Raw genomic sequence first — 25581 nt, 5'->3', positions numbered from 1 at the left:
GCTATTTGATAATTCGCTGTTACTTTATGTATTCTGTGCAGAAAAAGAAGCTGGAATTCTGGGGCAAGAGGTGGCTGGTGAGTGGCATAAGCTCTCTGAACCAGGGGCAGTGTGAAGGAAGGTCATCATCCACATGTTCGGACTGTAGCATAGCCATGGCCCATGTGATATATATCTCTTTTTTCCTAAACTTTTGTTTTACTTCTGTGTTTTCAGGGAAATGGGAATGTCCATGGCATCAGTGTGACATCTGTGGGAAGGAAGCAGCCTCCTTCTGTGAGATGTGCCCCAGCTCCTTTTGTAAGCAGCATCGAGAAGGGATGCTTTTCATTTCCAAACTGGATGGGCGTCTGTCTTGTACTGAACATGACCCCTGTGGGCCCAATCCTCTGGAACCTGGGGAGATCCGTGAGTATGTGCCTCCCCCAGTACCGCTGCCTCCAGGGCCAAGCACTCACCTGGCAGAGCAATCAACAGGAATGGCTGCTCAGGCACCCAAAATGTCAGATAAACCTCCTGCTGACACCAACCAGACGCTGTCGCTCTCCAAAAAAGCTCTGGCAGGGACTTGTCAGAGGCCACTGCTACCTGAAAGACCTCTTGAGAGAACTGACTCCAGGTCCCAACCTTTAGATAAGGTCAGAGACCTTGCTGGGTCAGGGACCAAATCCCAATCTTTGGTTTCCAGCCAGAGGCCACTGGACAGGCAACCAGCAGTGGCAGGACCAAGACCCCAGCTAAGCGACAAACCCTCTCCAGTGACCAGCCCAAGCTCCTCACCCTCAGTCAGGTCCCAACCACTGGAAAGACCTCTGGGGACGGCTGACCCAAGGCTGGATAAATCCATAGGTGCTGCCAGCCCAAGGCCCCAGTCACTGGAGAAAACCCCAGTTCCCACTGGCCTGAGACTTCCGCCGCCAGACAGACTGCTCTTTACCAGCAGTCCCAAACCCCAGACTTCAGACAGGCCCCCTGACAAACCCCATGCCTCTTTGTCCCAGAGACTCCCACCTCCTGAGAAAGTACTGTCAGCTGTGGTCCAGACCCTTGTAGCTAAAGAAAAAGCACTGAGGCCTGTGGACCAGAATACTCAGTCAAAAAATAGAGCTGCTTTGGTGATGGATCTCATAGACCTAACTCCTCGCCAGAAGGAGCGGGCAGCTTCACCTCATGAGGTCACACCACAGGCTGATGAGAAGATGCCAGTGTTGGAGTCGAGTTCATGGCCTGCCAGCAAAGGTCTGGGGCATATGCCGAGAGCTGTTGAGAAAGGCAGTGTGTCAGATCCTCTTCAGACATCTGGGAAAGTAGCAGCCCATTCAGAGGACCCCTGGCAAGCTGTTAAATCATTCACCCAGGCCAGACTTCTTTCTCAGCCTCCTGCCAAGGCTTTTTTATATGAGCCAACAACTCAGGCCTCAGGAAGAGCTCCTGCAGGGACTGAGCAGACCCCAGGGCCTCTTAGCCAAGTCCCGGGCCTGGTGAAGCAGGCGAAGCAGATGGTCGGAGGCCAGCAACTACCTGCACTTGCCGCCAGGAGTGGGCAGTCCTTTAGGTCTCTCGGGAAGGCCCCAGCCTCCCTCCCCACTGAAGAAAAGAAGTTGGTAACCACAGAGCAAAGTCCCTGGGCCCTGGGAAAAGCCTCATCACGGGCAGGGCTCTGGCCCATAGTGGCTGGACAGACACTGGCACAGTCTTGCTGGTCTCCTGGGAGCACACAGACATTGGCACAGACTTGCTGGTCTCTTGGAAGAGGGCAAGACCCCAAACCAGAGCAAAATACACTTCCAGCTCTTAACCAGGCTCCTTCCAGTCACAAGTGTGCAGAATCAGAACAGAAGTAATACCAATCAATGTCACATGAACAAACAAGATGCCCCCAGGGTACCATTTGGGGAGGGGAAATCTTTCTTTCCCCCTTTAAGAAAAACCAGATCTGCCCCCAACACTTTCCCACTGTTATTCTTTCCTCATATCCCAACACTCAGAACTCTTGTGACATTAGCCAGTGGGGGCTTATGGTTGTGTGAACCATGTTTGAAAATCCAGTGGGCCCCAACCAAGGAGACAGACAGACTTGCGTCTCTTTCCCCCAACTTTTCCACATGGTCATCGTGAAATAAAAAGTCCACTCTGGAGTCAAGTATGGAATTCAATTCCGCTGGTCAGGTTGGAAGGTATAGGGGCTCTCAAAGCGATTTCCCCAACCAGACAGAGCCCCCACTGAGGGGCTAGGAACCCTCGGGAGAAAATGGTGTTCTTTCAAATCAGTGGCGATTTCCTGAGCATTCACGTGTTCTAGGCCGGGTGCTAGTCACTGATGAGAAATACAGAGGTAAATCAGGCCTCATCCCTGTGAGCCTGGATTCCAAGGCTTTCAGGAACCTTTGACCGGGAAGTAACAGGAAGTGCTGAGGGGCTCTGGAGTTTTAGACTCAGTTTGAAATGTCCTTTGTGGCACCAGAAGTGGTTATGTTGAGGAAGTGTCTCTTGGCTGGGATGTGCATGGGTGCGTGTGCAAGCACGCACACTCACAGAGGTCTCCTCTATAGATGGAAGGGTGCTGCATTGAGGCCAAGCGAGGCTGTTGGCTGGGGTAGCCGCTGCTGCGTTTGTCTGGGCTGTGCAGAGTCTGAAGATCAGTCCTTGGAGGAGCAGGTGGTCAGGGGGAGTTGGGCTCTGTGCGAATGTAGATTTCCAGCAGTGGAAGAAGGCATTTGGCAAGCTTCTCTTTCTTTGCTTTTGTTTCTACCTATTTTTCTCTTTGTACATGAATCCACCCCATCCCTATTTCCCTAAAACACTCAGGTGCTTTCAGATTTCAGAGCCTCGGGCAGTGGACATAGGGAATCTCTGGCAAGCTCTGAGCTAGACACACCAGCTTCAGGAAGAGTACCAGCTCCTGATGGGAAACTTCTTTTCCCCTATCCTTTTCCCTCCTGAGTGGAGGGAGTCCTCTTCTTCGCCTCCCTGAGAATTGCTGTGCTCTGTATGGAGAGCACCTGCCTGCTGACTTAGCTCAAAGGCAAGCCAGAACCCTTCCCTGAAGACTGGTGAGAGGTGATGTTTAGAGCAACGTCCAGGCTAAGAGATGACTCCTAATAACTGCTGATTATCTGTTACTGCTGCCCTGAGCTGGGGCCCAAGGGCTGGGAAATCTGTTGGTGCTACCCTGCCCTACCATTCACCCAGCTCACAGACTGCCAACAGTAAGTACTGTTTGGCTAGTTTCCTCCCACTTACCTACCCCTCCTTTGTCCTTAGACCAACATGTTTACCTCTCTGCTTTGCCAACTTAGCCAGCAGGCCATCCCCTGGCCCTAACGTCTCCTGGCCATTATCTCTTAGTTATGGCTCTCACGTTCTCAACAGGATTCCGTATTTGGTCCCAATTTCCTCAAGTTCTTATTGAGGTTACTCCCATCAATTCCACAGTGGGAACAATAGTTATTATAGAAGCATTTGCGCTTTATCTAAAGATTAAAAACAGAATCTGCTTTTATTTCCCAAAGTCTGTCTCTGAGGTTGAGACACTTGAACTCAGGCAGAGGGACGAGGCTGGGCAGGGCTGTCCTGAGTTTAGGGGCCTATCCCTGCATTTCACTGAGACCTCGGAATCTCCTCTGTGAATTCCACCTGCCTAGTTCTCCCCTTTCATCCTCTCTCTCTTCCCACATCATCAAAGAGGAAAAGCTCTTTGTTCAAAAGGAAGAGAAAACGTAAAGCATCTTATTTTCTTTTAAAAGAATTTTAAACCATGAAAAAGATATTTTTAAAGAAATTCACCCAGAACATTAAAGTTCATTATATTAAGTATTTATCATGTGTGAGAATAATAAGTATATAACTGCAGCTAGTAGGTCCCTTTCCCTAATCTTTTAGGTCATATGAGTAGGGTTTGCTTGGTGCCAGTCCTGTGCCCTTTTCTCTCCAGTCATCTGTAGTTGTGATCAGAAAAAGATATCTGCACTGCACTGTCAGAGTCTCCTTTCACTATGTTGTGTGTTAAATTACCGTAGCTCTTTGTTTCATGAAATAAACTGTGAATTTGGGGTGGGGCGGGGGGAGGGCGTGCAGGCCATGTAAAAATTTTCAGTGGAGAAGTTTGATCCTAAAGTAGCTTCTCTAAAGTAGGCTTTGGTAGGTAATCAACTTGACAGCAGTCTAGATGTCTCACAGGACAGGAGGGAGTAAGGGAAAGGGGCCATGATTGGCTGCTTTGTGGTTTTGTTTTGGTTCTTTCCATTCTCCGCCATTCACTGGAGGCTTCATTCCAGACCTGCCTGGGAAAACAGCTTCTGAGCCATTTTGGGGAGCAGTTCTTCATCTGAATGGATGGACATCTGGGCTTCCTTCAAGGGCCATTGAATGGAAACTGGAAAACCATTGGAAACTAGAAATTTGATCTGTTGGACCCACCAATAGCAGCATCTGATACTAGATTGTTAAAATTATGAAAGCAGTCACTATCCAATTAGAAGCAGAGTCAGAACAACTGTTAGGAAATGTGACTCTTGGATGAAGGTGGGGAGGGAGTGGCCTTGCCAGCCCTGTGGGATGTCTCCTGAAACTTGTAATAAGACCCCTTTTCCAAGGGGATGTGAATTGGAGTGAAAAGGAAATCTTTCATCTTAGAAAACTTCTGGTCCTTATGCAGGATGGTATTTGGGTATGTGCTTGGAAATTGAGATCTCAAGAGTGTTTGCCTTGGAGCCAGCTCCCCAGGAAGCCTTTTCCAGGGACAAGGCAAAGGTTGAAATGCTCCATAGGTAGCTAGAAAGCCAATACATTTCCTAGCCCTGCTAAGTCAGAAAAAGATTATGAAAAATGTTGAAATTTACATTCAAAGCCTCATTTGCTTCTCTTGCTGGAGCCAACCCAGTCTAATAGCAAAATAGCTGTCATTGATACAGAAACATCCTCATTTTTAAATGTCTGCTTTACCCTGTTACTGAGTTTGAGATGACTTAAATCACTGTGTTGACCGTCTTCTGAACCAAATCTTTAGCATTGATGGAAATAGTTATTTTATTCTTTACATCCTTCACCCCACACTATGGTCAGGGCATGAAACATCCTGTTGATCCTTCCCAGGCTCGGCACTGTCTGCTCACTGGAGCTGGACTCCCAGGTTGTAATTCTAATGTTGCCTCCTGAGAACAGAATGGCAGAAGGTTTGGTCCTTGCAGCTTCCCCCATAGGGAGTAATGAGGACAGTGTGAAACTTGGATAGGTTTTACCCTTAGTTCCTATAAGGCAGATTTTCCTAAGGTTTTAAAAATGATACTGTCATCCTCTTGGGGTTTGTCAGCCAGGTTAGAGGAGCCCAGTGTCCCAGCCTCTCCGAGATCATGGCAGAGAAGGAGCTGCCTCCAGCCCCTTTTTTGCTGAGTCTCATTTGAGCGGTTCCATGTGTAGACATTCCAGGTCACTGCTTGGTAGCTGCTGTGGGAGGCTGTCATTGGCTATGACCAGTTAGTTCTCAGCTGAGCTTCCTAGGGCCAGTGCAACAGGGCCAGAGGCTGCTATAGTGTAAATTGAAATAAGAATAGATCATTGTTTTGTACACACACAAAAAATGTAATGATGGTGCTAATTTCACGGTATAAATAAGCACTGCCAAGGGTTGAGGGACTGGCAGCTCAAGAAACCCGGGTTCCTGTTTGGGAGGAGATTTTATGTAGAAAAGTTGCTTTGAGGCTTTGTTAAAAGTGGGGAGAAGGAAGATCCTCAGTGAAGCCTGCACCCAACCCTGGAGTGGCCCAGTGCAATCCAGAGGTGGAAGAGATCCTGTATCCAGGTGAAGGTGGCCATTGAGTTTCTCAGGGCTGGGGCCACCTTGTCCATAGCCTCCGTCCACACTGCCTGGAGCAGGTTGTTAGAGAGCTCTGGTTGTTGGGTCTTCCTCAGCTCCCTTCTGCCCCTCTCTACCTCTTCCACTCACGGAAGCACCTCTACTGCTTATGAAGATTAAGGGTAATATTTTCTAAGGAAGTGGAAATAATTAAACTAGAAATCCACAACCTCGGAAGAAGTGTTTCGAGTTTAACATGCGCTGTTTCTGCTTATGTGGTTCCTTCTCTAGAGCTGCTTTCCCATGACCTTCAAAACACCAGGTTATTGTGGGGCTTCAGGTGTAAGGTCCTGGAAGTTAAGCAAAGTTTTGTGGACAAGAGATGGGCACAGAGAGTAGAAGCAGAAATAAATGGTTCTAGTGTTTTCAACTTCCAGGGTTGGGGCAGGCCAGAGCAAGGCGGTCTCATCGAGGTGGGTGCTACCTGTGTGTGTGTAGATGAGTGTGCTGAAGGTGGGGAGGGCAGCACACAGCAGCTCATGGCAGAGCCGCCTCCTAGGTCTTGGCAAAGAGGCAAGCTGATAGACATCTATCTATATTGTTAAGAAAGGGGTCGGGGGGATCAGCCAAGGTCCATCATTGTTTTTTTGCCCCCCACCCCCACCCCCATAGATTGTCAGCTGTAAGTGAAACTCCTAGTGAAAAAGAGGGGAGCCCTGTGTTAGGAGTCCCCATAAACATGTACTGTAATTCTTTGTATATAGAAAAAAATTTACTGTAAAGTAAAGTTTAACTTTACTCATATATGGCCCTTGCCCTGTGTTTTGTTTTATTGGCTGTGGGGAGTTGTAGTCTAACAGGAGGGAGGATTGTTTGGGGTGAGAGCAGAAGCCAGCCCGAGATAGTACCCGGTGCAGTGGGGGGCAGGGATACTGTGGAGCTAAGCCCTACCTGTGCACGTCATGGGAGTAGTGTGTTTCCTCCCAGCAGCCACAGGGCTGCCCAAGCCTCTTTCTCTCCTGTTGGGAGTGGCTGGTGTCAGTTTCAGTCTGCCTCCACAGGAAGCCCCATCACTCATGAAGGAAGGGCAGTTTGAGGAATTGGTTTTTAAAAAGGAAGTGGAACCAAAGCACTTTCTGAGTGAGTCTGTCCATGTTGGCTAAGTTATACAGTCTTCCAAGGCAGTTGTTGGCCACTGCGGAGGACTCAGCCCAGGCCTAAATAAAGGCAGGAAAGCAGAGGCAGAGGATAAACTGTAAGGCAAAGCCCCTGGCCTGGGGCCACACCCTCCATACCGGAAAGGGCTGCAATAAATTTCCTTCTGGTTGAATAGCAAGTGTCAGCCCTGTTTACAGTAACACCTGATTCCTCAGAAATATCTGGATCTTCAAGGCTTAAGACTGGGGAAAACTTGGAGTTTGCTTCCCTTTGTGACCTAGTCCTGAACTTCCTGCCCTTTCAGCAAAAAGTGCTTGGGAAGATTGGGAAAAACATTTAGTACTAGAATTACTCTTCACTTCACAATGCTTGGGCTGCACAGGAGTCACCTTATTTTACAGATGAGAAACTCAAGGTGAGAGTTTAAGTCTAAATTAGCAGCTGAACTGGAACCAAATCTGGGTCCATTAGACCTTTCTGGCTTACAGAACTTAGAACTTTCCTACCATTAAACCACACTGTAGGATGTCACTGGGAAGTTCAGAACCTGAGTCACAGGTCTGACATAGGGTCCCAAACATGACAGATGCAGTAGAGCCAGTCAGACCAACCTGTCTGAAGTAGGAATGCTTGACCCTTTTATTTTGAAGCAACTCATGCACTCTTTTCAGCACTCAGAAGGAATTGTGAGCTTTGTACTACCCCAGCCCCAGTATCTCAGTAACCCTGGGGAGAAAAGTCTTGTTTTCCAAAGGAAAATGAGAGTTGGGAGGAGCCTTAACATAAGCAGTGAGGCCAGCCAGGTGGCCCCAGAAAGAACTAGGTGTCTTGACACCCAATCCACACAGCAGGGAAAGGGGCTGGGTGTGATTCACAGTGCATTCATTTTATTTACAGATCAGAAGCCACTTAAATAATCTGCAGACACAAGTGCTGTCCAGGGCAGAAGCCTGGGGTCCAAATCAGCCCTTATCCCTCCTCATGCCCACAGTCAGCCCAATGCTGTCTCCGTTCCATGGGCCAGCACAGGCAGGCGCCACCTCTGCTGACATGAGGACCTGGGGTAGCTCAGACATTTGACTACCCAAGCCCAGAAAGGAGCTGGGTCCAGCCCTTCTGGGGAATTCCTTTAATTCCCCCAGGCCAGGTGAGTGCTGACTCAGTGATGACAACAGCTGTAGAAGTAGGGGTTTGGCTTCTGGCCCAGATCCACGCCCTTGTCCTCTGTCAAAGAGAGAGGTGGCAGCTCAGCACCATTCTGTTGGGATCAGGTAACTCAGGAAAGGGGCAAGATGCTGTGGGCCTAGAGTAAGTCTCCATAAAGGCTGGGGAAGCACACACCTGTCATCACCTGGAAGGCAGCCACACTGACGTAATCCTCTGCCACTTTCTGGAAGAGCTCGTCTGGCAGGAAAAATGATGATCAGTGAGGGCCCAATGCCAGTAGCCCTGGGATCTCCCAGTGACCCAGCCCTCTGTGCCCTATTCAGCTTCCTCTGGTGCCCCTGTGTGTTCCTGCTGTGAGGCCCCAGCACAGCACTCACCCACACTCTGGCCTGTCTTGCTGGATGTTTCAAAGAGCTGAGCTTTGATATCTGTAAAGAGAAGTGACTAAAGCCTCATACCTGAGAATTAGATAAACAGACAAAAGGGAGGGCTAGCAGTTCAGGCAGTCTCCTGGACCCCACAGTTCAAGGAGGCCAGGAAGACCTCCTAGAGCACCTTGCCCTGGCAGCCAAGGCAGTCCCTATTTTCTGTGATCCACCCAGACAGCCACACACTCCCACCCCCCCAAAGGGCTGAGGAGCAGCTACTGTCTGCATAGTCCTGGACGTCATGGAAGTCCACACGTCGACGCCTCCGGTCTTCTTCCAGCAGGTCACTCTTGGTGCCACAAAGGTAGATTTGGCAGCCCTGAGACAGAAGACAAGGGTCACCCCCACAGACCAACAGAACCCCAGCCTAGTCTTCTAGTGAGGTCTGTTCACCTACCTCCTCTAGGCTGCGCAGTTCCTTCACCCAGAACTTAGCTCGCTCAAAGCTGCTGCTGTCTGTGAGGTCTTGGTGTGCGGCATGCAGGAGACACAACCAACTGGTCAAGGGCTGTTCTCTGGCTAGCCTGGCACCCATCTCTTCTTGTGGGACAGGCCAGAACCCCCCCGCCCTTACCATAGCAAACGATGGCAGCCTTGGCACCCCGATAGTAGATTCTACTCATGGCCTCATAGCGCTCAGAGCCTGCTGTGTCCTAAAGAGTAAGGCTTGAGTCAAACTTAAGGCCATGTTCTCCAGAACCCGCTATTTCAGATAAGGAAACGGGTCTATGAGGCCACAAATCAACCAGCAATAGGAAGGACCTACACCTCCTCAGGAATGAGTCTCCCAAGAATAGATGCCCAGGGGACTTACCCAAATACCTAATGTCACAGTCCGGTCTCCGACCGACATCACCTTGGCCACGAAGGCGGCCCCGATGGTCTGCAACGAGAGGGAAGAGATCCGAGCCATAGGTGCAGATTACCGCCCCCCCACCCCTCCGCCCACCGTGCCTGGCCCCTCCGGATGCACTTACGTTCTGATAGGGCCCCACCAGAAAGCGGTCGTGCACGTAGCGCTCCACCAGGCTTGTCTTGCCCACGTACTCCTTGCCCAGCATCACCACCTTGACGTCCACGCGCTGCCCGCTCATGCTCCCGGGGCCGCTTCAGCCACGTCAGGGTCCTGAGCGGGGACGGGAGGCAAACCCCGATCTCCGCTCGGCCCAGGCAGCGCCCAAGCCTCCGACCCCGACCCCAAACGGCGCCAACCTACGACTCGAGACAGCGCGTCGAGCTCGAGCTCTGGCCGTGGCCTTGCACTTCGGCAGCGCCCCGTGTGCCCCCGCTGTTCGGCTCCGGGCGCCGATTATCTTTCGAAGACCCCAAACCCCGGGGCGGCCTGGGAGCGCGCGGGACAGCGTCCTCAACAGCGCAGCACGCCGCCGTGCAGCTCGCTACTCCGTCATTCGCTCGCCTGCCCGGCTTAAGCTCCGTTCTGGCTGGGAATCCCAACCGAACCCGGGGTCTCCTGCAACCCGGCTCCTACCCGCAGCGCCGCGACTCCCGCGGGAGGGGGCGAGAGGGCGAGGGGGCGGGGCCGCAAGGTCACGTGGCGCGGGCGCCGGAAGCGGTTGCTACAGTGTGACTGCGCCGGAAGTAGCGCGCGGCCGGACAACTTATGGCGGCGGCGGCAGCAGCTGCTTGGGCGCGGTGCGGTGGTGATTGAGCTACGAGCCTGGCGGCGGGTGTGCGCCGAGCCCCGGCCCGGCCCCCGCGTGCCTCCCAGGCTCCGCACCCCTGATGCTGCGCGGGTGCTGAGCCCGCTCCGGCCGGGACGATGGTGAAGTATTTCCTGGGCCAGAGCGTGCTCCGGAGTTCCTGGGACCAAGTGTTCGCCGCCTTCTGGCAGCGGTACCCGAATCCCTATAGGTACGTGGTATTTGGAAGAGCAAAACTTCGCCATCTCGCTATTTGGAGATCGAAGTATGGGTAATCCCCAAGTAATGGGACCAGGAAGGACTCGACATCGAATCCTACGTAGACCTTATTGGGGAAGCGGCCAGGCCAGGCCTGCAAGGTCCTGAAGGGAGGTTGGGCCTGGGCGGTGGTTTGCTTGAGACTTTAGTATAAGATTCTTTTCTCAGTGTGATGAGACAAGAAGAGGCGGCAGTATGGGAGTTGGGAGGGATCTTGGGATTGGAAATCCTGTTCCTCTGCCCATGGCGCTTTCCTGGGGTGCAATAAATCATGAGGTCCATTGCTGCTAGAAGGCAGGAATCCAGGTCAGTCAGATGGCGGGAGTTGGAATTTGCCCTGGGATGGGCCCTTGACTCTGGTCTGAACCATAGCACTTACCACCCTGCAAGGTTACAGGAAGGCGTGGCCTCTCTAGGCCCGGAGACTCCAAATGGGAATCCCCTCGGGCAATCTCTTAGGGGCAGGCTCCTGAGGGTCACCTTCACCCTGACACCTGCAGCAAACATGTCTTGACGGAAGACATAGTACACCGGGAGGTGACCCCTGACCAGAAATTGCTGTCCCGGCGACTCCTGACCAAGACCAACAGGATGCCCCGCTGGGCCGAGCGACTGTTTCCTGCCAATGTTGCTCACTCCGTGTACATCCTGGAGGACTCTATTGTGGACCCACAGAATCAGACCATGACCACCTTCACCTGGAACATCAACCACGCCCGGCTGATGGTGAGACGCCTCCTGCTGTGATTCTGCACCTCCCCCTCTCCCCTCCCAGCCAGATAGCTCCTCAGATACATGTGGCTAGAGAGCCATAAGGGAGCTTTTGTGGTCTGAGGCAGGTCTGGGTTACTGAGGGTTGACAGCTGTAGAGTATGACCTCAGATTTTCTTCTTTTCAGCTGGTCATCCTCTCTGGACCTGTCCTTTGACTCATTCATACAGTAGGGGAGGGTACCTATCTTACTTCGTTGTCGCTCCCATCGGGTACAGGGCACAGATATGTGTTGGACTCACGGGAGTGATGCTGAGTGGGGGAGGGAGTGCTTTTGTTTCTTTTTTTTTTTCTGTTTTTTGTTTTTTTTTCTGGTGACAGAGTCTCACTCTGTCGCCCAGGTTGGAGTGCAGTGGCATCATCTCACCTCAGTGCCACCGCCACCTCCCAGGCTCAAGCAATTCTCGTGCCTTAGCCTCTTGAGGAGCTGGGTTTACAGGCGCACACCACCACGCCTGGCTAATTTTTGTATTTTTAGTACAGACGAGGTTTCACCACGTTGGCCAGGCTGGTCTGGAACTCCTGACCTCAAGTGATCCGCCCGCTGCAGCCTCCCAGGGTGCTAAGATTACGGGCGGGAGCCACGGTGCTGGGCCAGTGTTTTTATTTGGACTGTCAGGAAGCTCCAGAGCTGCAGTCGGTGGAAGGCGACTAAAACACTGCATGTGTATAGATGCATAAAACAAAATCCAGGAGCAGAACGGGCTGGAAGGCCCTTCGTTGATCTTAAGAGACCTTTTGCCTTCAGTTTTAAGGGTCAGAAGAGAAGTTTTCGAGAGCAAAATGACCTTATTTATGGCTTTGTGCTCTTGTCAGTGCCACTTGGTGGTGCAGTCAGGGGAAGGAATGGATTTTCATTGTATCGCTTCGCCTCATGAAAAGAGACAGGGAGTCAAATTTATGTGCAAGTTGGCAAAATGAAAGACTCTTCCACGGTTGTGGTTGGCCTCTCTGCATAGGTGGTGGAGGAACGATGTGTTTACTGTGTGAACTCTGACAACAGTGGCTGGACCGAAATCCGCCGGGAAGCCTGGGTCTCCTCTAGCTTATTTGGTGTCTCCAGAGCTGTCCAGGTAAGCAGTGTTGTTGGGGCTGTTGGGGCCCTGGGACCCAGTGCTTTCGGTATTGGGGCTGGGCTGGGGTCAATGGGCAACTCAGTATCCTTCCCCTTCTCATCTTATGGCAGGAATTTGGTCTTGCCCGATTCAAAAGTAATGTGACCAAGACTATGAAGGGTTTTGAATATATCTTGGCGAAGCTACAAGGTGAGTTTCTGGGTATGTGGAGATTCCTCGTAGGGCGAGGCTCATTCAGCCTAGCAGGTGTGGAGTCTGGGTCAGTCATTGCCCTGCTCTGAGTTGGGACTTCTTGTCTGTACTGGGGGTGGGAGGAGGGTGAATACCACCTTTTTAGTGGAGCCTGGCCCAGGGGAGGTCAGTGGCATGGGGGAGGGAAATGAGGTTGGTCTTTCAGGCATCCTCTGAAGCCGGCCGCCTGCCCTTCACGACAGGCGAGGCGCCTTCCAAAACACTTGTTGAGACAGCCAAGGAAGCCAAGGAGAAGGCAAAGGAGACGGCACTGGCAGCTACAGAGAAGGCCAAGGACCTTGCCAGCAAGGCAGCCACCAAGAAGCAGCAGCAGCAGCAGCAGTTTGTGTAGCCAGCCCACCACCACCACAGCACCCCAGACAGCGAGGCTTAGCCCCTCTGCCCTCCCTCCATTGTACTTTATCATTCAAAATCAACTTCCAGCCCTATCTGCTGTCTGGGTGGTGGGTTGTGGGGAGGCAGTTTGGCATCTGCAGGACAGCAAGGCACGTGATTCACATCTGTGCCAGGTCTGCTTATTCTCCCATGGGGCAGCTGAGGACCGAGGCACAGAGGTGCGGTGACTTGCCCGGGGCTCCAGGTAGCCTGCAGGTTAACTGGCGGTAAGTGCTAGACTGTAAGCCCCACGAGGGCAGGGCTTTTGGTTTTGTTCTCTGAAGTGTCTCAATATCTAGCACATAATAGACACTCAATAAATACTTATTGAATTCAGTCAGCCCCAGCTCTGGAGTCGGAAGGCTTTGGTTGGAATCTTGATTCCACTGTTTTTGGACCTCGGGTAAGTCACGTCACTCAGCCTCGTTTCCACCATCCGTGAAGTGGAGACAGAACAGCCTCCGAGTTGTGAGGATTAAGTGCACTGCCTGGCACGGCCAGCAGTGTCAGCGATGGGAACTGATCTTACTTCCTCTTCCAGTGGGTCTGTGGTTGGGAGTTCCCCCATTTTCATCAGGCAAGACTATGGACAGGAAGTTATGAAAGAGGCTTTTAATGAAAATACTGTACAGTTTATGTAAGGCAAAGGCCAGGGGGCCTTGTCCAGGAAGGGAAGAGGCCCAAGAAGCTTCCTGTCCCCTTGGGGGCAGCAGAGCCAAGTGCTTGGGCTCAGGCCCAAGCTGCCTGCCCTGCTTGGGTCCAGGGAGGTCCTGATGAGTCCTGCCCCTTCCCCTTCCAGAGGGCCTGCCTGGCAGCCAGCAGCAGGGTGTTTGGGGAGCACCTGTTCCCACACAAGGGTCCTTTTAGTCCATTCCAACAGGTGACTCCGAGCAGCCCTAAAGGCTTGGGAAGAGCTCCTGCCTGGCAGGTGGGCCTGGCGCAAGCAGAGGGCAGAGAGGCCACCCCTGGGTGAGGAACATCATAACCAGGCGCCGCCACCGTGCGAGTAGCTGTGCTCCTGGCCGGCGACGAAGCCCCGCAGCAGCTCGGCCTCACCCCCAAACACCAGGCTCTCCACATCCACCTCCAGCTCCTCTGCGCAGGGAGGGGTCCAATCAGAAGACCTGGCTTGCCCCAAGGGCCACACAACCCCTCAGCCTCGGGGCACTCACCTTGGTCTGAGTCAGAGCGCTCAGAGGAGAGGCCTGAGGAGTCCAGGCTGTCCGTCCGCAGCCGCTCCCGCTCAGCCGCCCCTGCCAGCCCCCGGAGCTGCTCCAGCTGCCGCTGCAGGCTCTGCTGCTTGCTGCGCAGCCTCTCCTTGAGCTGCCGGGCCCGCTGCTCCTGATCCTCCAGTTTCTGCAGATCCCAAAGGAGCAAGGGGCTGGGGTTAGTGGCGTGGGGCTCGGGCTGCAGCCCAACACCACCAACTACCAGGCCACGGCCACAGGGCCAGCGCCCACTCCAGGCAGGTGAGGCCCCAGAGGGCTATACCCATATCCTCCAGAAAGCCAGCCCCTTTCCTGCCATGGACACGTCCTGTGAGGGTGCTGCCTAGATTGGGGGTGGGGGGCGTAGTCAAGGATAAAGGATTGGGGGGCTGTGGTGTCCAGTGGCGGGAACTGGGGGCAGAGCGCATTGCTGCGTGTACACTCTGGCTCAGGTGCCAGGCATGTGCTGTCATGGGAAACAGGCCTGGTACTACCAGGTCTCCCTGTTTGTTTTGTTTTGTTTTGTTGAGACGAGTCTTGCCCTGTCACCCGGGCTGGAGTGCAGTGGCCGGTGGCGCAATCTCGGCTCACCACAACCTCTGCCTCTTAGGTTCAAGCAATTCGCGTCTCAGCCTCACAAGTAGCTGGGACTACAGGGGCCCGCCACCACACCCAGCTAATTTTTGTATTTTTAGTAGAGATGGGGGTTTCACCATGTTGGTCAGGCTGGTCTCAAACTCCTGACCTCAGGTATCCGCCTATCTCAGCCTCCTAAAGTGTTGGGATTACAGGTGTAAGCCACTGCACCCGGCCCCCCATTTCTTCACAAGAAGCTAGCTGGAAAGTCAGATTTTTCATGTCAAATGTCTTTTGAGGGGTTGACAACTAATTTAAATGTTTAGAAAACTACTGAACAAACAAAGGCTACCAGTTTGTAGCTCCTGGTCACAATCCCTGCAAGAGCGAGAGTGTGAAGGCGTTAACACCTCCCCTCCCATCCCCCTACCTCCTGCCAAGCTCTGCCAGCCCTGAAATTCCAAGCACTGGAAGGCCAAGGGCTCTCCCAGGCAGAGCCCTCAGTGGCGGAAGCTTACATTCAGTCACTCAACAAGAAGGGGAGAATGGCGCCATGGGGCGTTTGGACTGGGCATAGAAAGATGAGTAAGAGCCGTGGAGGCAAACACAGGGAGGAAGAAACGTCAAGGCAGAGCAGAGGGAGCCTGAGGAGAGCATGGAGCGTTCAGCTGCTGTGGGGCATGGGGAGCGATGAGGCCAAAAGAGCAGCCTGCTGGCAAGTCCTGGGTTAGGAAGGGCCGTGAGTGTCACAGGCAGTAAGGAGCGGAGGCTTTGTCCTGTCAGGGGCGATTGGCAGGTTTTCAGCAGGAGATGGGCCTGGGTAGATATGTGTGCTGCAGAGATCATTCGAGAGCAAAGTAGAAGACAGCCTGGGGGAGGCAAAACAGGAAACAGGAAGGCTGGGAGGAGGCCGGTGAATTAATCCAGGAGGGGGGTGATGGAGCCCCAGAGAAAGAGCACCCCCCAGGTCCTGCCCACAGGCCAGCGAGCCCCTGAGGGGCACACATCATCCATCCGAGAACCAGGCCAGGCAAGCTCGTGCGAGAAACTGGGCCATTACCCAACCAGAGTGTTATTCAGCCACAATGATGGTAAAAACAGACACCGGGGGGCAGTGCAGTTGTTACCACAGCTGTGGTTTATTTACTGACAGCACATAGGTCTATGTGTGCCACAGCCCCCAGTGCCTAGAATAGGGCCTAGCAGAACCAGTGCTCAAAAAACACTTGTCGGAGATAATGCAAGCCAGGGAACTGGGCATGGTTCCTGAATCTGCCTCCCATCAGCTGTGCGACTTGCTGGCCCTCAGCCTAGCTGTGCCTCCATGTATTCCTCTGGAGGGCAGGAAAAGTCCTGTGGTCTCCAAGGCCACTTCTGCCATGGCCTGGGCCACCTGGGCGTTTATTCAGCACATCCACTCCTGTCCACCAGGGGGCGCTGAGCTCAGCCCCAGCAGCAGCAGCAGAGCGGCCCCGGGAAGACCAGCGACTGGCGTCTTCGCAGTCCTTTCCCCTCCTGTCTCTGGAGTTGCCTCCCAGGTGGCACCAGGATAGACTGCCCATAACAGGAGGCCTTGAAAGGGAGAGGGGGAGAGCAAGGACCAGCCCTCTACAGTCCCAAGGACCCCCACATACATCCCATCACAGAATTCAACAGCCATCCTCTCCCCTCAAACAGGAGGTAAGGTTAGTCCAGACAGGCTAAGTGACCTGCCCAAGGTCTCACAGCTGGGATCTAAGTGATAACAGCTGTAACAGCAACAGTGAACATTTATAGAGTGAACTCATTTAAGCCTCAACAACCCTCTGAGTTATTGTCTGCTTTTCTTCCCATTAATGGATCTGGAAAGTAAAAACTCAGAGAGCTGTCCCAAGTCACACAGTTCTTGAGCTCTGACTTCAGGCCTCGTTCCCCAGTCCCACCAGCCCCTCCATAGCACATCCCTCCATACACCAGGGCAAGCCAGTCCGGGCGCACCAAGGGGCCTCACCTGGATGTGCATCCTGGCGCGGCGCAGCAGGCTGAGTGTGGTGTATCGGGCGCAGTCGGCCCCCAGGGGCATCTGCTGCTTCAGCCGCTCTAGGCACCGCTTCAACTGGGCCCTCCTGTGGGGAAGAGGTCTGGAGGGCAGTGCCAGCCCCACCTTGCTGGCCACAGGAATGGCAGGGGAGGGAAGGTCAGTGGGCGGTGGCCCCTAGGGGCTGGCGCTGTCAGGGCAGGACTGGGACTCACCTACGCTTCTCCAGTTCATTGTGCACAGACCTGCCAACGCCAGAGAGGACGGGGTGAAGGGGAATCAGCTACTGCCCAGGCCCCAATCCCAGGGCCCCCAGTGGCTCAAGAGCCACTACAGATGTCTACCCCAAACAAGTCCCCTGTGGAGACCTCATGCTGGCCTCAGACACGAGTCCCCTGGCAGGGCGAGGGGAGTCAAAGACACATGCAGCCAATGCTTAACAGAAGCCTGCCCAGGTGGGTACGGAGGTCCTAACAAGGCCCTGCCAGCTGGTCAGGAAGGGCTTCCCAAACAGAGGTGACAGCTAAATGCAGAAATAGGTGTTTCCCAAGCCGGTAGTGGAGGGAGAGGCATTCAGATAGGAGGGAACAGCATATGCAAAGGACTGGGGAGAGGAGAGAAAAGGAGGAAGCCAGTGGAGGAGGTGAGTGGCCTGATGTGCGGAGTGCGGGAGTGCGAGTGGAAGCGGGACCCCAATTGCTGTTCGCAGTTCCTGGCACATCTAGAGGTGCTCAAGAAATAGTCCTTGAATGAATAAAAAGGTGTGAGTGTGTTTGAAGAGTGGGGAGATGGCAGGAGGGGTTTGAACGCTTCCTGGAGCAGGACACCTGACCCAAAAGATGCAAACAAGTGGGCAGAGGAGGGCCCGACCGGGGGCGGCGCCCACCCCCACCCCGACTCCCGCCGCCCCGGGCCTCCTCACCGCCCGCTGTCCTGCACGCCAGGAGCCTGGGGGGGTCGCTTCTTCCTCCTGTGGATGGGGCCCGGACTGCGATGCGGGCACAGGGAAGCATAACCATGCTCGGCCTCTGCCAGAGAGACCCCCACCCCGACTCCCGCCGCCCCGGGCCTCCTCACCGCCCGCTGTCCTGCACGCCAGGAGCCTGGGGGGGTCGCTTCTTCCTCCTGTGGATGGGGCCCGGACTGCGATGCGGGCACAGGGAAGCATAACCATGCTCGGCCTCTGCCAGAGAGAGCCCCCGCCCGCGTCAGGCTGGGGCTGGACCTGGTCCCAGCGGGAGCCCCAGGCACAGCACGGTCAAGGAAAGGCTTTTGGCGCCAGGACCATTTCCCCCACCCCTCCCTGCTCTAACCGCCCCGGGACTCCTCTCGAATTGAGGGCGAGGCGCCCCGGGATTACTGTCCTAGGGCAGTGCATCCTTCAAGCTAGGAGCCAGGTCCAGTCCAGGCCCGTGTCAGCAAGGTCGCCGCCCGGAATCCAGCCAAGGGTTCTTCCTCACCTCTCTCACGGCGCTCCAGGAACTCGGCCGCCTGCAGCAGGACCTGGATGTTGCTGGCCACGGGTTCCATGTCGGCGACAGCAGTCAGCGGGCTGGCCTAGGGTGCGGGCTGGAGCAGCGGCTGCAGCACTTTTGTTTCAAAGTAACTGACACGGTGCAACAAACACAGGGGCCCACCCCGCCCCCGGGAAGCCCCGCCCGCGGGAACGCCCAGCCCTTGGCTCCGCCCCTCTGGAACCCGCCACGGAGCCACAGCCCAACCTCCGGCAGCCGCCCCGCCCCGAGTGGTCTCAGACTCTCCAGGGGCAGGTAAGGGCGCCGGCTCCAGGCCTGGCCCTGGAGCGAACCCTCAGGCTGACGGGTGCTGCTTCTTGCCCGCCTCACTCATCCACCCACGCCGGCTCATTGGCGTCTTTGATCTCAGCTTCCAGCCCAGTGCTAGTGACTAGCCCCGCACTTTGCACGGCGTTTTGGGGGCCAGGTGATCCCCTGGAAGCCCCGGGCCCGGCCTCTACACGTGGGCGCCGCGGGGGCGGGGCCCGCCGGCCGCAGCTCGCCCATTCGCCCATGGCTTCTCAAGGCTCGCTGTCGTCATCCTCGGGGCGGGGTCGAGGAGCCTCTGATGCCCTATTGGCTGGCGCTCCGCCCCGCCCTCTCCCGCCGCTGGTCCACACGTTCGGGCGGGAAAAGAAGCAGGTTTCAAATTTGAAAACTCGAGCGGTGGGGCGGGGTTAAGCGGGGAGCTGGGCCGCAACGCGCAGGCGCCGGCGGAGGGGCGGTGGCCCCGGCTCCTGCCCTCCGGGGTCTGTCCCCACGCCTGCCTGCCCTCTGCCCCCGTGGACCCCAGCTTCCTACTGTGACCAATGGGAATAATCTATCGGCCCCCCTCCTCTTCTGTGAGGAAGCTGTTGTTGCTACGAAAACGTCAGTGGGGTGACAGCTTTCTCAGGCAGGCCATACCCTGGAGGCTCGCGAAATGGCTTTTTCCGGAGCTCTGGTGTCCACGGAGTTGGGGTCCTCTCCTGTCACTGATGTCTCAGCTGTGTATGACTCAGGAGGTGACCTCCGTCTCTAAGCCTCAGGAATCCTGTGACAGGGTTGAAGGATCAGAGCCAATGCCTTTGCTGTGCCCATGACATGAAGGAGCCGCGCATCTCAAAGGCAGTGCAACCAGACGCCGGCGTTTGCCTCCCAGGCAGACCCTGCTTGCCTTACTCAGAGTCCATGAACCCTTCTTGAACCTGACTCTCCTAGCCGGCGGAAGGAGTGGCTGTGATGACTTCTAGCCGCGGCACCAGCAGGTGGGGCCACATCTGGGGACAAGAAGATGAAAGCAGCTGTAGCAGGGTGGAGCATTACTGCCAGCCATGGGCTGAGTCTGTGACCCGCGTAACCCCAAAATAGAGAGGGGAGAGAAGGTGGGAGGAATAGACGCTTTGTAAAGAGACAGTCCTGGTAAACACAGGCACATGTCAGTCAGGCCTCAGTTCCTTTGGAAAAATCTTTTTTTTTTTTTTTTGAGCCTTGCTCTCTTGCCCAGGCTGAAGCGCAATGGCTCAATCTGGGCTCACTGCAACCTCCGCCTCCCGGGTTCAAGCGATTCTCCTGCCTCAGTCTCCCAAGTAGCTGAGATTACAGGCGCCCACGACCACACCCAGCTAATTTTTGTATTTTTAGTAGAGACGGGGTTTCACCATGTTGGCCAGGCTGGTCTCGAACTCCTGACCTCAGCTGATCCACCCGCCTCAGCCTCCCAAAGTGCTGTGATTATAGGCGTGAGCCACTGCGCATCTGTGCCCTGAGTGGAAGGGGAGAAGGGGGACCCCTCCCCCATGCCTTGTCCCAATCAGGATCCCCTGAAGAGGGCAGCCAGCCCTGGGCTCACTGCCCTCCTCCACTCCGCGGACAGGGTGCAGGAGGAGACGGCCCTGTGTTCCCCAGATCCCTTTCCCCTTCCCCTCTGCAGGGGAGAGTCGTCGGGGGAGTTGGGGGCCTAGCTCTGACCCTGGACCCCTGCCCAGCCTCCTCCCTGGGCTGCCTGCAGCCTCCCTTCTCCCAGAGAGCAGGACTCCCCAGTCACAGAGCTAACCAAGTCATGCCCCACTGAAGGTCTCATGCCCCCGCTGAAGGCCCACACTCCCATGGCCTTCAGGACAAAGTTTCAGCTGGGCCATGCCCCTCCTCCTGCTGTGGCAGGGGACATGCCATGGCCTTGCCCACCTCCCTGCCTCTGCCATCTCGGCTCAATGTCACTTGCTCCAGGAGGTTCCCAGGCCTCCTTCAGTGCATCCTCCCAAGCAGCAGTGGGCCCTGCGTCCCTCAGGGTCAGCCTCTTCCTGCAGACTACGATCTCAGCAACAGAGCAAACCAATGCCGAACAGGGGCTTGGCCAAGCCATGGGCCAGGGGTAGGGAAGGGCTGGTGGGCCTGTGTCTCCATGCCCACAGGATGTCAGGGGAAGAAGCAGTCAGCAGACCTCCACACAGAGGCCATCTCTGGAACGCCCCCCAGGCTGTTGTGGCAGTGCAGCATAATGACCAAGAGTCGGGTGCCAGCCAGTCCCTCGCTTGATGTCACAGGGGTTAAGCCAAGAGGCCAGCCCTGGCTAGACAGGTCTCAGAAGTGCCTGGCAGCCCCTGCTATCCTGGGGGGAGCGCTGCAGACAGGCCTCTGTAGGATCAGTAGTATGGTCATTTTTTTTTTTTGGGGGGGTGGGGTCTCACACTATCACCCAGCCAGAGTACAGTAACACGATGACGGCTCACTGCAGCCTTGACCTGCTGGGCTCAAGCAATCCTCCTGCCTCAGCCTCCCAAGTAGCTGGGACCACAACTGCATGCCACCATGCGTGTCTAATTTTTTATTTTTTGTAGAGACGGGGTTTCACCATGTTGGTCAAGCTGGTCTTGATCTCCTGACCTCAGGTGATCTGACCCCCCTCCCCAGTCTCCCAAAGTGCTGGGATTACAGGCGTGAGCCACTGCACCAGCCTGATTTGCATTTTTTCTAAGCTGAAATTCTTATTTTTCCACTGGATATAATGTATTGTTATCCTCTATGTGCTTTTAATATTTTCTCTTTACCTTTGGTTTTCAGCTGTTGGCTGTGACATGCCTGGGTGTGATTTTCTTGGTGTTTGCCTTACTTGGGGTGTCTTGAGCTTCTGGAAAAGTTTTCAGTTCTTATCTCTTCAAATATTTTTCCTGTCTTATTCTATCTCTACCCTCCTCCTCTAACTCCGATTTCATGTGTGTTGCCCAACTTGGTAATAAATGAAGGGTCTTACTTTGTTGCCCAGGCTGGAGTGCAGTGGTATGAACACAGCTCACTACAGCCCTGACCTCGTAGGCTCAGGTGATCCTCCTGCCTCAGCCTCCCGATTAGCTGGGATTACAGGTGTGCAGCACCACGCCCAGCTAATTTTTTGTATTTTTTGTAGAGACGGGATTTTGCCATTGTTGCCCAGGCTGGTCTCAAACTCTTGAGCTCAAATAATCCGTCCTCCTCGGCCTCCCAAAGTGCTAGAATTACAGGTGTAAGCCACCTTGCCCGGCTTTTCCTATTTTAGTCAACAAATGTTTCACTTGCCTATTCCACTTCTTCATCAAACCATCACTCTGGGGAGCATGTCTCTGCCACTGTTGAACGCTATGTGCTGTAAAACATATTTCTTGGTCGGGGTCTGAAGAAATGTGACCTGGCAGTCCAAATTGGTATCTTCAGTTCCAGTCCTTTTTTTTTTTTTTTTGAGACGAAGTCTCGCTCTTGTCCCCCAGGCTGGAGTGTGATGGCGTGATCTCGGCTCACTGCAATCTCTGCCTCCCGGGTTCAAGCGATTCTCTTGCCTCAGCCTCCCAAGTAGCTAAGATTACAGGTACCTGCCACCATGCCCAGCTAATTTTTGTATTTTTAGTAGAGACAGGGTTTCACCATGTTGGCCAGGCTGGTCTCGAACTCCTGACCTCGGGTGATCCGTCCACCTCGGCCTCCTAAAGTGCTGGGATTACAGGCGTGAGCCACTGCGCCCGGCCGACTTCCAGTCCTTTTACTGTGCTGTGAGCCTTTGTAGCTACCGCAGGGAAGCTGAGCCCAGTGTGCAGAGTGACTGTTCCTGCCACGACTTACACTTCCTGGGGCTACAGGCTTCAGTCTGACTAGCCTGCCAGGCCTCTTGTTGACAGAACAGTTACTGGTGGTTTGTGCCTCAGAGGGTGCAAGGGGAACTCAGTCTATCCCCGCACTGTGGCGGCCCCGTATGTCTCTCATATCATGAGGCCTCCTTAAGTGAGCACACCGGAGTATCCACTGACTGATTCCAATCAGCCCCTGATCCTGGAATGGGGTTCCTCTGATGAGCATCAAACGTCCTACTTTAATGTACCCCTCCGACTCCCATAGAGATGTCCACAGGTCCACGCCCCATACAGGCATCCCACTAATAGGCCAGTTTCCCACTGCCCTTCTGCTGACTGTGCGGGCAGGCTGGCCACTGACATGAGATGTAGCACAAACACCAGTCAATTCAAAGAGTTGATTTGGTTTTACCTTCTTTGATGGTCTTCCAGATAGGAAGCTGTCCCGTCACCTTGAAACTTCCATCCATAAATCAGGCGGCTCTTTGCTGGTCAGTAGAGAGCTGTTCACAGGACACTCACTGCCCCTGTGGCCCAGGAAACTCCTTAGCTGGCTCTGAAGTTGCCTGTCGAGAAGAGGCCCCCACTTGGGATGGCCTCCTTGCATACCCCAGATAGCACGTTCTAGAAAAATCATTTCCAAATTATGATGGACCCTTCCGGGCACTGCCCTCCTCATCAGAGTATTTCCCCAACATCACCCGAGAAATTATGAGTATTTCAGGTTTCAAGTTATATTGTGTCCTTAAGTCATAGGGGCAATTGGACTTGAATTAAATCCAATAGCAAGTTAGTAATTTCTGAAACGGAAATTTCCTGGTTCAAAATCCCAGTGGTTGCCACTAGGTGGCACTCACGCTTTTGCCCTCAGCTCCAGTCTGCTCCTCAGGGAGGCTATCCTACAACACATGAACAACTTGCCCAGGCTCGGGCAATCTTACCAGTTTCCAACAAGTATGTCCAATCACTACTGGCGGGTGGGGAGATTCACCTGCCTTCTGCTTTACCATGCTAGGTAAGAGAAACGCCTCCCCTAGACCCGATATCCACCCCCATAGTACATTCAGGTAAAGGAGCTGCAGTCGCTTTGCATAAAGCCTGCTCAACCCTCCCCGTTTCCATTCCATCAGATATCACATTCCCATATTCTCCCAATCGAACTCTCGCTCCCATTGGACTTCGCAAATAGATTTTGGAATTACAGAGCATGGATTCCACAAAAATGTGTCCCAGTGAAGTCTCTCCTGCAGCCCCTGACCTTTCACCCGCTCGTGTCCATATGGCCTTGGATCCCCAGTGGGTGTTGGTCATTATCCTGATTAGATTGTGGCACAACTGCCCCAGGTGACTACCTATCAGCTTTCTCCTTGCCATCTTTCCCTCTGTCTTTTTTTTTTTTTTTCTGCTTGAGACGGAGTCTCACTCTGTTGCCCAGGCTGGAGCGCAATGGCACGATCTCAGCGATTCTCCTGCCTCAGCCTCCTGAGTAGCTGGCACCCACCGCCACATCCAGCTTGTTTGTTTGCTTTTTAGACAGAGTTTTGCTCTTGTTGCCCAGGCTGGAGTGCAATGGCGCGATCTCGGCTCACCGCAACCTCCGCCTCCTTGGCTCAGTGGTTCTCCTGCCTCAGCCTCCCGACTAACTGGGACTACAGGCGCCCGCCACCATACCTGGCTAACTTTCTGTATTTTCAGTAGAGACGGGGTTTCACCATGTTAGCCAGGATGGTCTCGATCTCCTGACCTCGTGATCCGCCCACCTCAGTCTCCCAAAGTGCTGGGATTACAGGCGTGAGCCACCGCGCCCGACCATTTTTCTGTATTTTCAGTAGAGACGGGGTTTCACCATGTTGGCCAGGCTGGTCTCGAACTCCTGACCTCAGGTGATCCACCCACCTCAGCCTCCCGAAGTGCAGGGATTACAGGCTGGCCTCCCTCTGACATTTTAAAATCCTCCAAACTAAAGTGAATAAATCAGATTTGTTCAGGGCCCTTCAATAGTGGGGGACCAGCAGAGGCTCCCATGTGTCCACCCAAGGACTTCCAAGGGTGTTGGAGTGTGACCTTTGTTTTGACCCCATCCATGTCTACTTTATTCAGCCCATTTCATAAGAACCATTTAAAGACTGCCATCCTGCTGGGATGAGTATCTTGACTCTTCCCTTTGTTTTCCCCATTCTCTTGTGAATCATTCTAACCATCTTCACTGTTGTTTCAGCATAATTTTTCCCCTCAAAAGTGCCCCTGGGAATAGCCACAATCCAAGCTTGGCCCAATCTCAGGACCTGCCCTATCACTATATTTTGCCTTCAGTCCTGCTACAGAGAACAACAGGATAGTATATTTAGCTTGTGTCTTGTTACTTTGCATTTCCTTATCCGTCCAGTGAACTAACTCCTTGGGAGTTGCATCCATCATTTCTAAAATTCAGTAACAAAACATTTTATCAGGCCAGGCGCAGTGTCTCACACCTGTAATCCCAGCACTTTGGGACGCCGAGGTGGGTGGATCACCTGAAGTCAGGAGTTCGAGACCAGCCTGGCCAACATGGAGAAACCCTGTCTCTACTAGAAATACAAAATTAGCCAGGCGTGGTGGCATGTGCCTGTAATCCCAGCTACTCGGGAGGCTGCGGGAGGAGAAGCACTTGAACCTGGGAGGCGGAGGTTCTGGTGAGCTGAGATTGCACCATTGCACTCCAGCCTGGGCAACAAGAGCAGACCTCTGTCTCAAAAAAGAAAAGGAAAGAAAAGGTCCTTCCGAAGACAACAAGAACAACTACCTGCTAGCGTCATGGGATGAGTCCAACCCACTGACCAGGCAGCACTGGCAAGCGGCAGGGCCAACCGCGTCAGCCACTTGTATGCAAGTACCCAGTGTCTGGGATGTTATATGTTCCAGCAGACACTTGATAAACCGCTTCCCCTTTTCCTTCTGGCCTTTGCTAAGTCAAAAGTTTCAGCCTGTTCTCTGGAGTATGGGAAGAGTACTCCACCTGAACGCCTGCTCGCGTAGCACAGGCCGTTCCCGCTGTCAGTGACAGGGCGTCCTCTTCAAGGGATCTGGGCACCCTGCAAATGTTCTTGTTCAAGCCACAAACCTCTCCTGTTTTAGCCAGGTCCTGCAACTTCCCTCTTTTAGTGTGGGGCTTTTATTATGATTTATTCTTAAGTCCAAATGTTATTTGGTAGTATGTTTTCAGTTTCCAGATACAAAGGACTTTTTCAGCTATCTTTTGGTTGCTGAT

General features: G+C 54.0%; 4 protein-coding genes across 11 annotated transcripts in view; 2 read left to right on the top strand and 2 right to left on the bottom strand.

Annotated features, from left to right (window-relative positions):
- The window catches only part of NSD1 (nuclear receptor binding SET domain protein 1), a 186947-nt gene extending 180349 nt beyond the window's left edge, over window positions 1–6598 (top strand). For both annotated transcript variants that reach the window (XM_011989976.1, XM_011989977.1), the window contains one exon: window positions 217–6598. In XM_011989976.1, coding sequence (XP_011845366.1) covers window positions 217–1844 — 1628 coding nt within the window. In that variant the 3' untranslated portion in view covers window positions 1845–6598. The remainder of the gene's footprint in view (window positions 1–216) is intronic.
- A 1215-nt stretch (window positions 6599–7813) lies between these two features.
- On the bottom strand, window positions 7814–10097 carry RAB24 (RAB24, member RAS oncogene family). Of its 3 annotated transcripts, none has more exons than XM_011989972.1 (9): window positions 9760–10097; window positions 9525–9673; window positions 9362–9430; window positions 9122–9200; window positions 8945–9012; window positions 8767–8866; window positions 8497–8547; window positions 8294–8356; window positions 7814–8176 (listed from the first exon to the last, which is right to left on the bottom strand). In XM_011989972.1, exons 2-9 carry the CDS (start codon window positions 9639–9641, stop codon window positions 8112–8114), a joined length of 612 nt encoding a protein of 203 aa, XP_011845362.1. In that variant the 5' UTR covers window positions 9642–9673; window positions 9760–10097; the 3' UTR covers window positions 7814–8111. The 3 variants fall into 3 exon arrangements, with proteins under 3 accessions (XP_011845362.1, XP_011845363.1, XP_011845361.1); XM_011989973.1 differs by having other exon boundaries at window positions 10037–10056; XM_011989971.1 differs by having other exon boundaries at window positions 9525–10097.
- Window positions 10098–10114: 17 nt separating this feature from the next.
- Window positions 10115–13286, top strand: PRELID1 (PRELI domain containing 1). 3 transcript variants are annotated; one of them, XM_011989964.1, is made up of 5 exons: window positions 10115–10419; window positions 10967–11192; window positions 12197–12310; window positions 12424–12502; window positions 12781–13286. In XM_011989964.1, exons 1-5 carry the CDS (start codon window positions 10328–10330, stop codon window positions 12894–12896), a joined length of 627 nt encoding a protein of 208 aa, XP_011845354.1. In that variant the 5' UTR covers window positions 10115–10327; the 3' UTR covers window positions 12897–13286. The 3 variants fall into 3 exon arrangements, with proteins under 3 accessions (XP_011845354.1, XP_011845353.1, XP_011845355.1); XM_011989963.1 differs by having other exon boundaries at window positions 12748–12992; XM_011989965.1 differs by having other exon boundaries at window positions 10127–10419; window positions 12424–12506; window positions 12748–13286.
- Window positions 11829–25581, bottom strand: part of MXD3 (MAX dimerization protein 3) — a 26967-nt gene continuing 13214 nt past the window's right edge. The window contains exons 4-11 of one of the 3 annotated variants that reach the window (XM_011989968.1): window positions 19443–19514; window positions 19162–19288; window positions 18202–18330; window positions 17819–17924; window positions 16957–16986; window positions 16715–16829; window positions 14113–14296; window positions 13533–14035 (exon numbers count right to left, since the gene is read on the bottom strand). In XM_011989968.1, the coding sequence (XP_011845358.1) occupies window positions 13920–14035; window positions 14113–14296; window positions 16715–16829; window positions 16957–16986; window positions 17819–17924; window positions 18202–18271 (621 nt within the window). In that variant the 5' untranslated portion in view covers window positions 18272–18330; window positions 19162–19288; window positions 19443–19514 and the 3' untranslated portion in view covers window positions 13533–13919. The other 2 variants (XM_011989969.1, XM_011989967.1) reach the window with 2 other exon arrangements.

The sequence above is a fragment of the Mandrillus leucophaeus genome, unplaced genomic scaffold, assembly GCF_000951045.1.
Source record: "Mandrillus leucophaeus isolate KB7577 unplaced genomic scaffold, Mleu.le_1.0 Scaffold366, whole genome shotgun sequence".
Classification (NCBI taxonomy): Eukaryota; Metazoa; Chordata; class Mammalia; order Primates; family Cercopithecidae; genus Mandrillus; species Mandrillus leucophaeus.
Note: the sequence above shows the minus strand (reverse complement) of the source record. Positions and strands in the feature narration are given on the sequence as shown.

What these genes read in the sequence shown, in the direction of transcription:
- RAB24 (XM_011989971.1), bottom strand. Translation starts at nt 9,641, where the DNA reads ATGAGCGGGCAGCGCGTGGACGTCAAGGTGGTGATGCTGGGCAAGGAG. An exon ending in TGGTGGGGCCCTATCAGAAC is followed by an intron (nt 9,431 to 9,524) that starts GTAAGTGCATCC and finishes CTCTCGTTGCAG; the next exon opens with ACCATCGGGGCCGCCTTCGT. An exon ending in TGCCTTCCAGGTGATGACAG is followed by an intron (nt 8,177 to 8,293) that starts GTGTGTGCTTCC and finishes TCTCTTTGACAG; the next exon opens with AGGACAAGGGCGTGGATCTG.
- PRELID1 (XM_011989963.1), top strand. Translation starts at nt 10,328, where the DNA reads ATGGTGAAGTATTTCCTGGGCCAGAGCGTGCTCCGGAGTTCCTGGGAC. An exon ending in CGGTACCCGAATCCCTATAG is followed by an intron (nt 10,420 to 10,966) that starts GTACGTGGTATT and finishes TGACACCTGCAG; the next exon opens with CAAACATGTCTTGACGGAAG. An exon ending in GTGTCTCCAGAGCTGTCCAG is followed by an intron (nt 12,311 to 12,423) that starts GTAAGCAGTGTT and finishes ATCTTATGGCAG; the next exon opens with GAATTTGGTCTTGCCCGATT.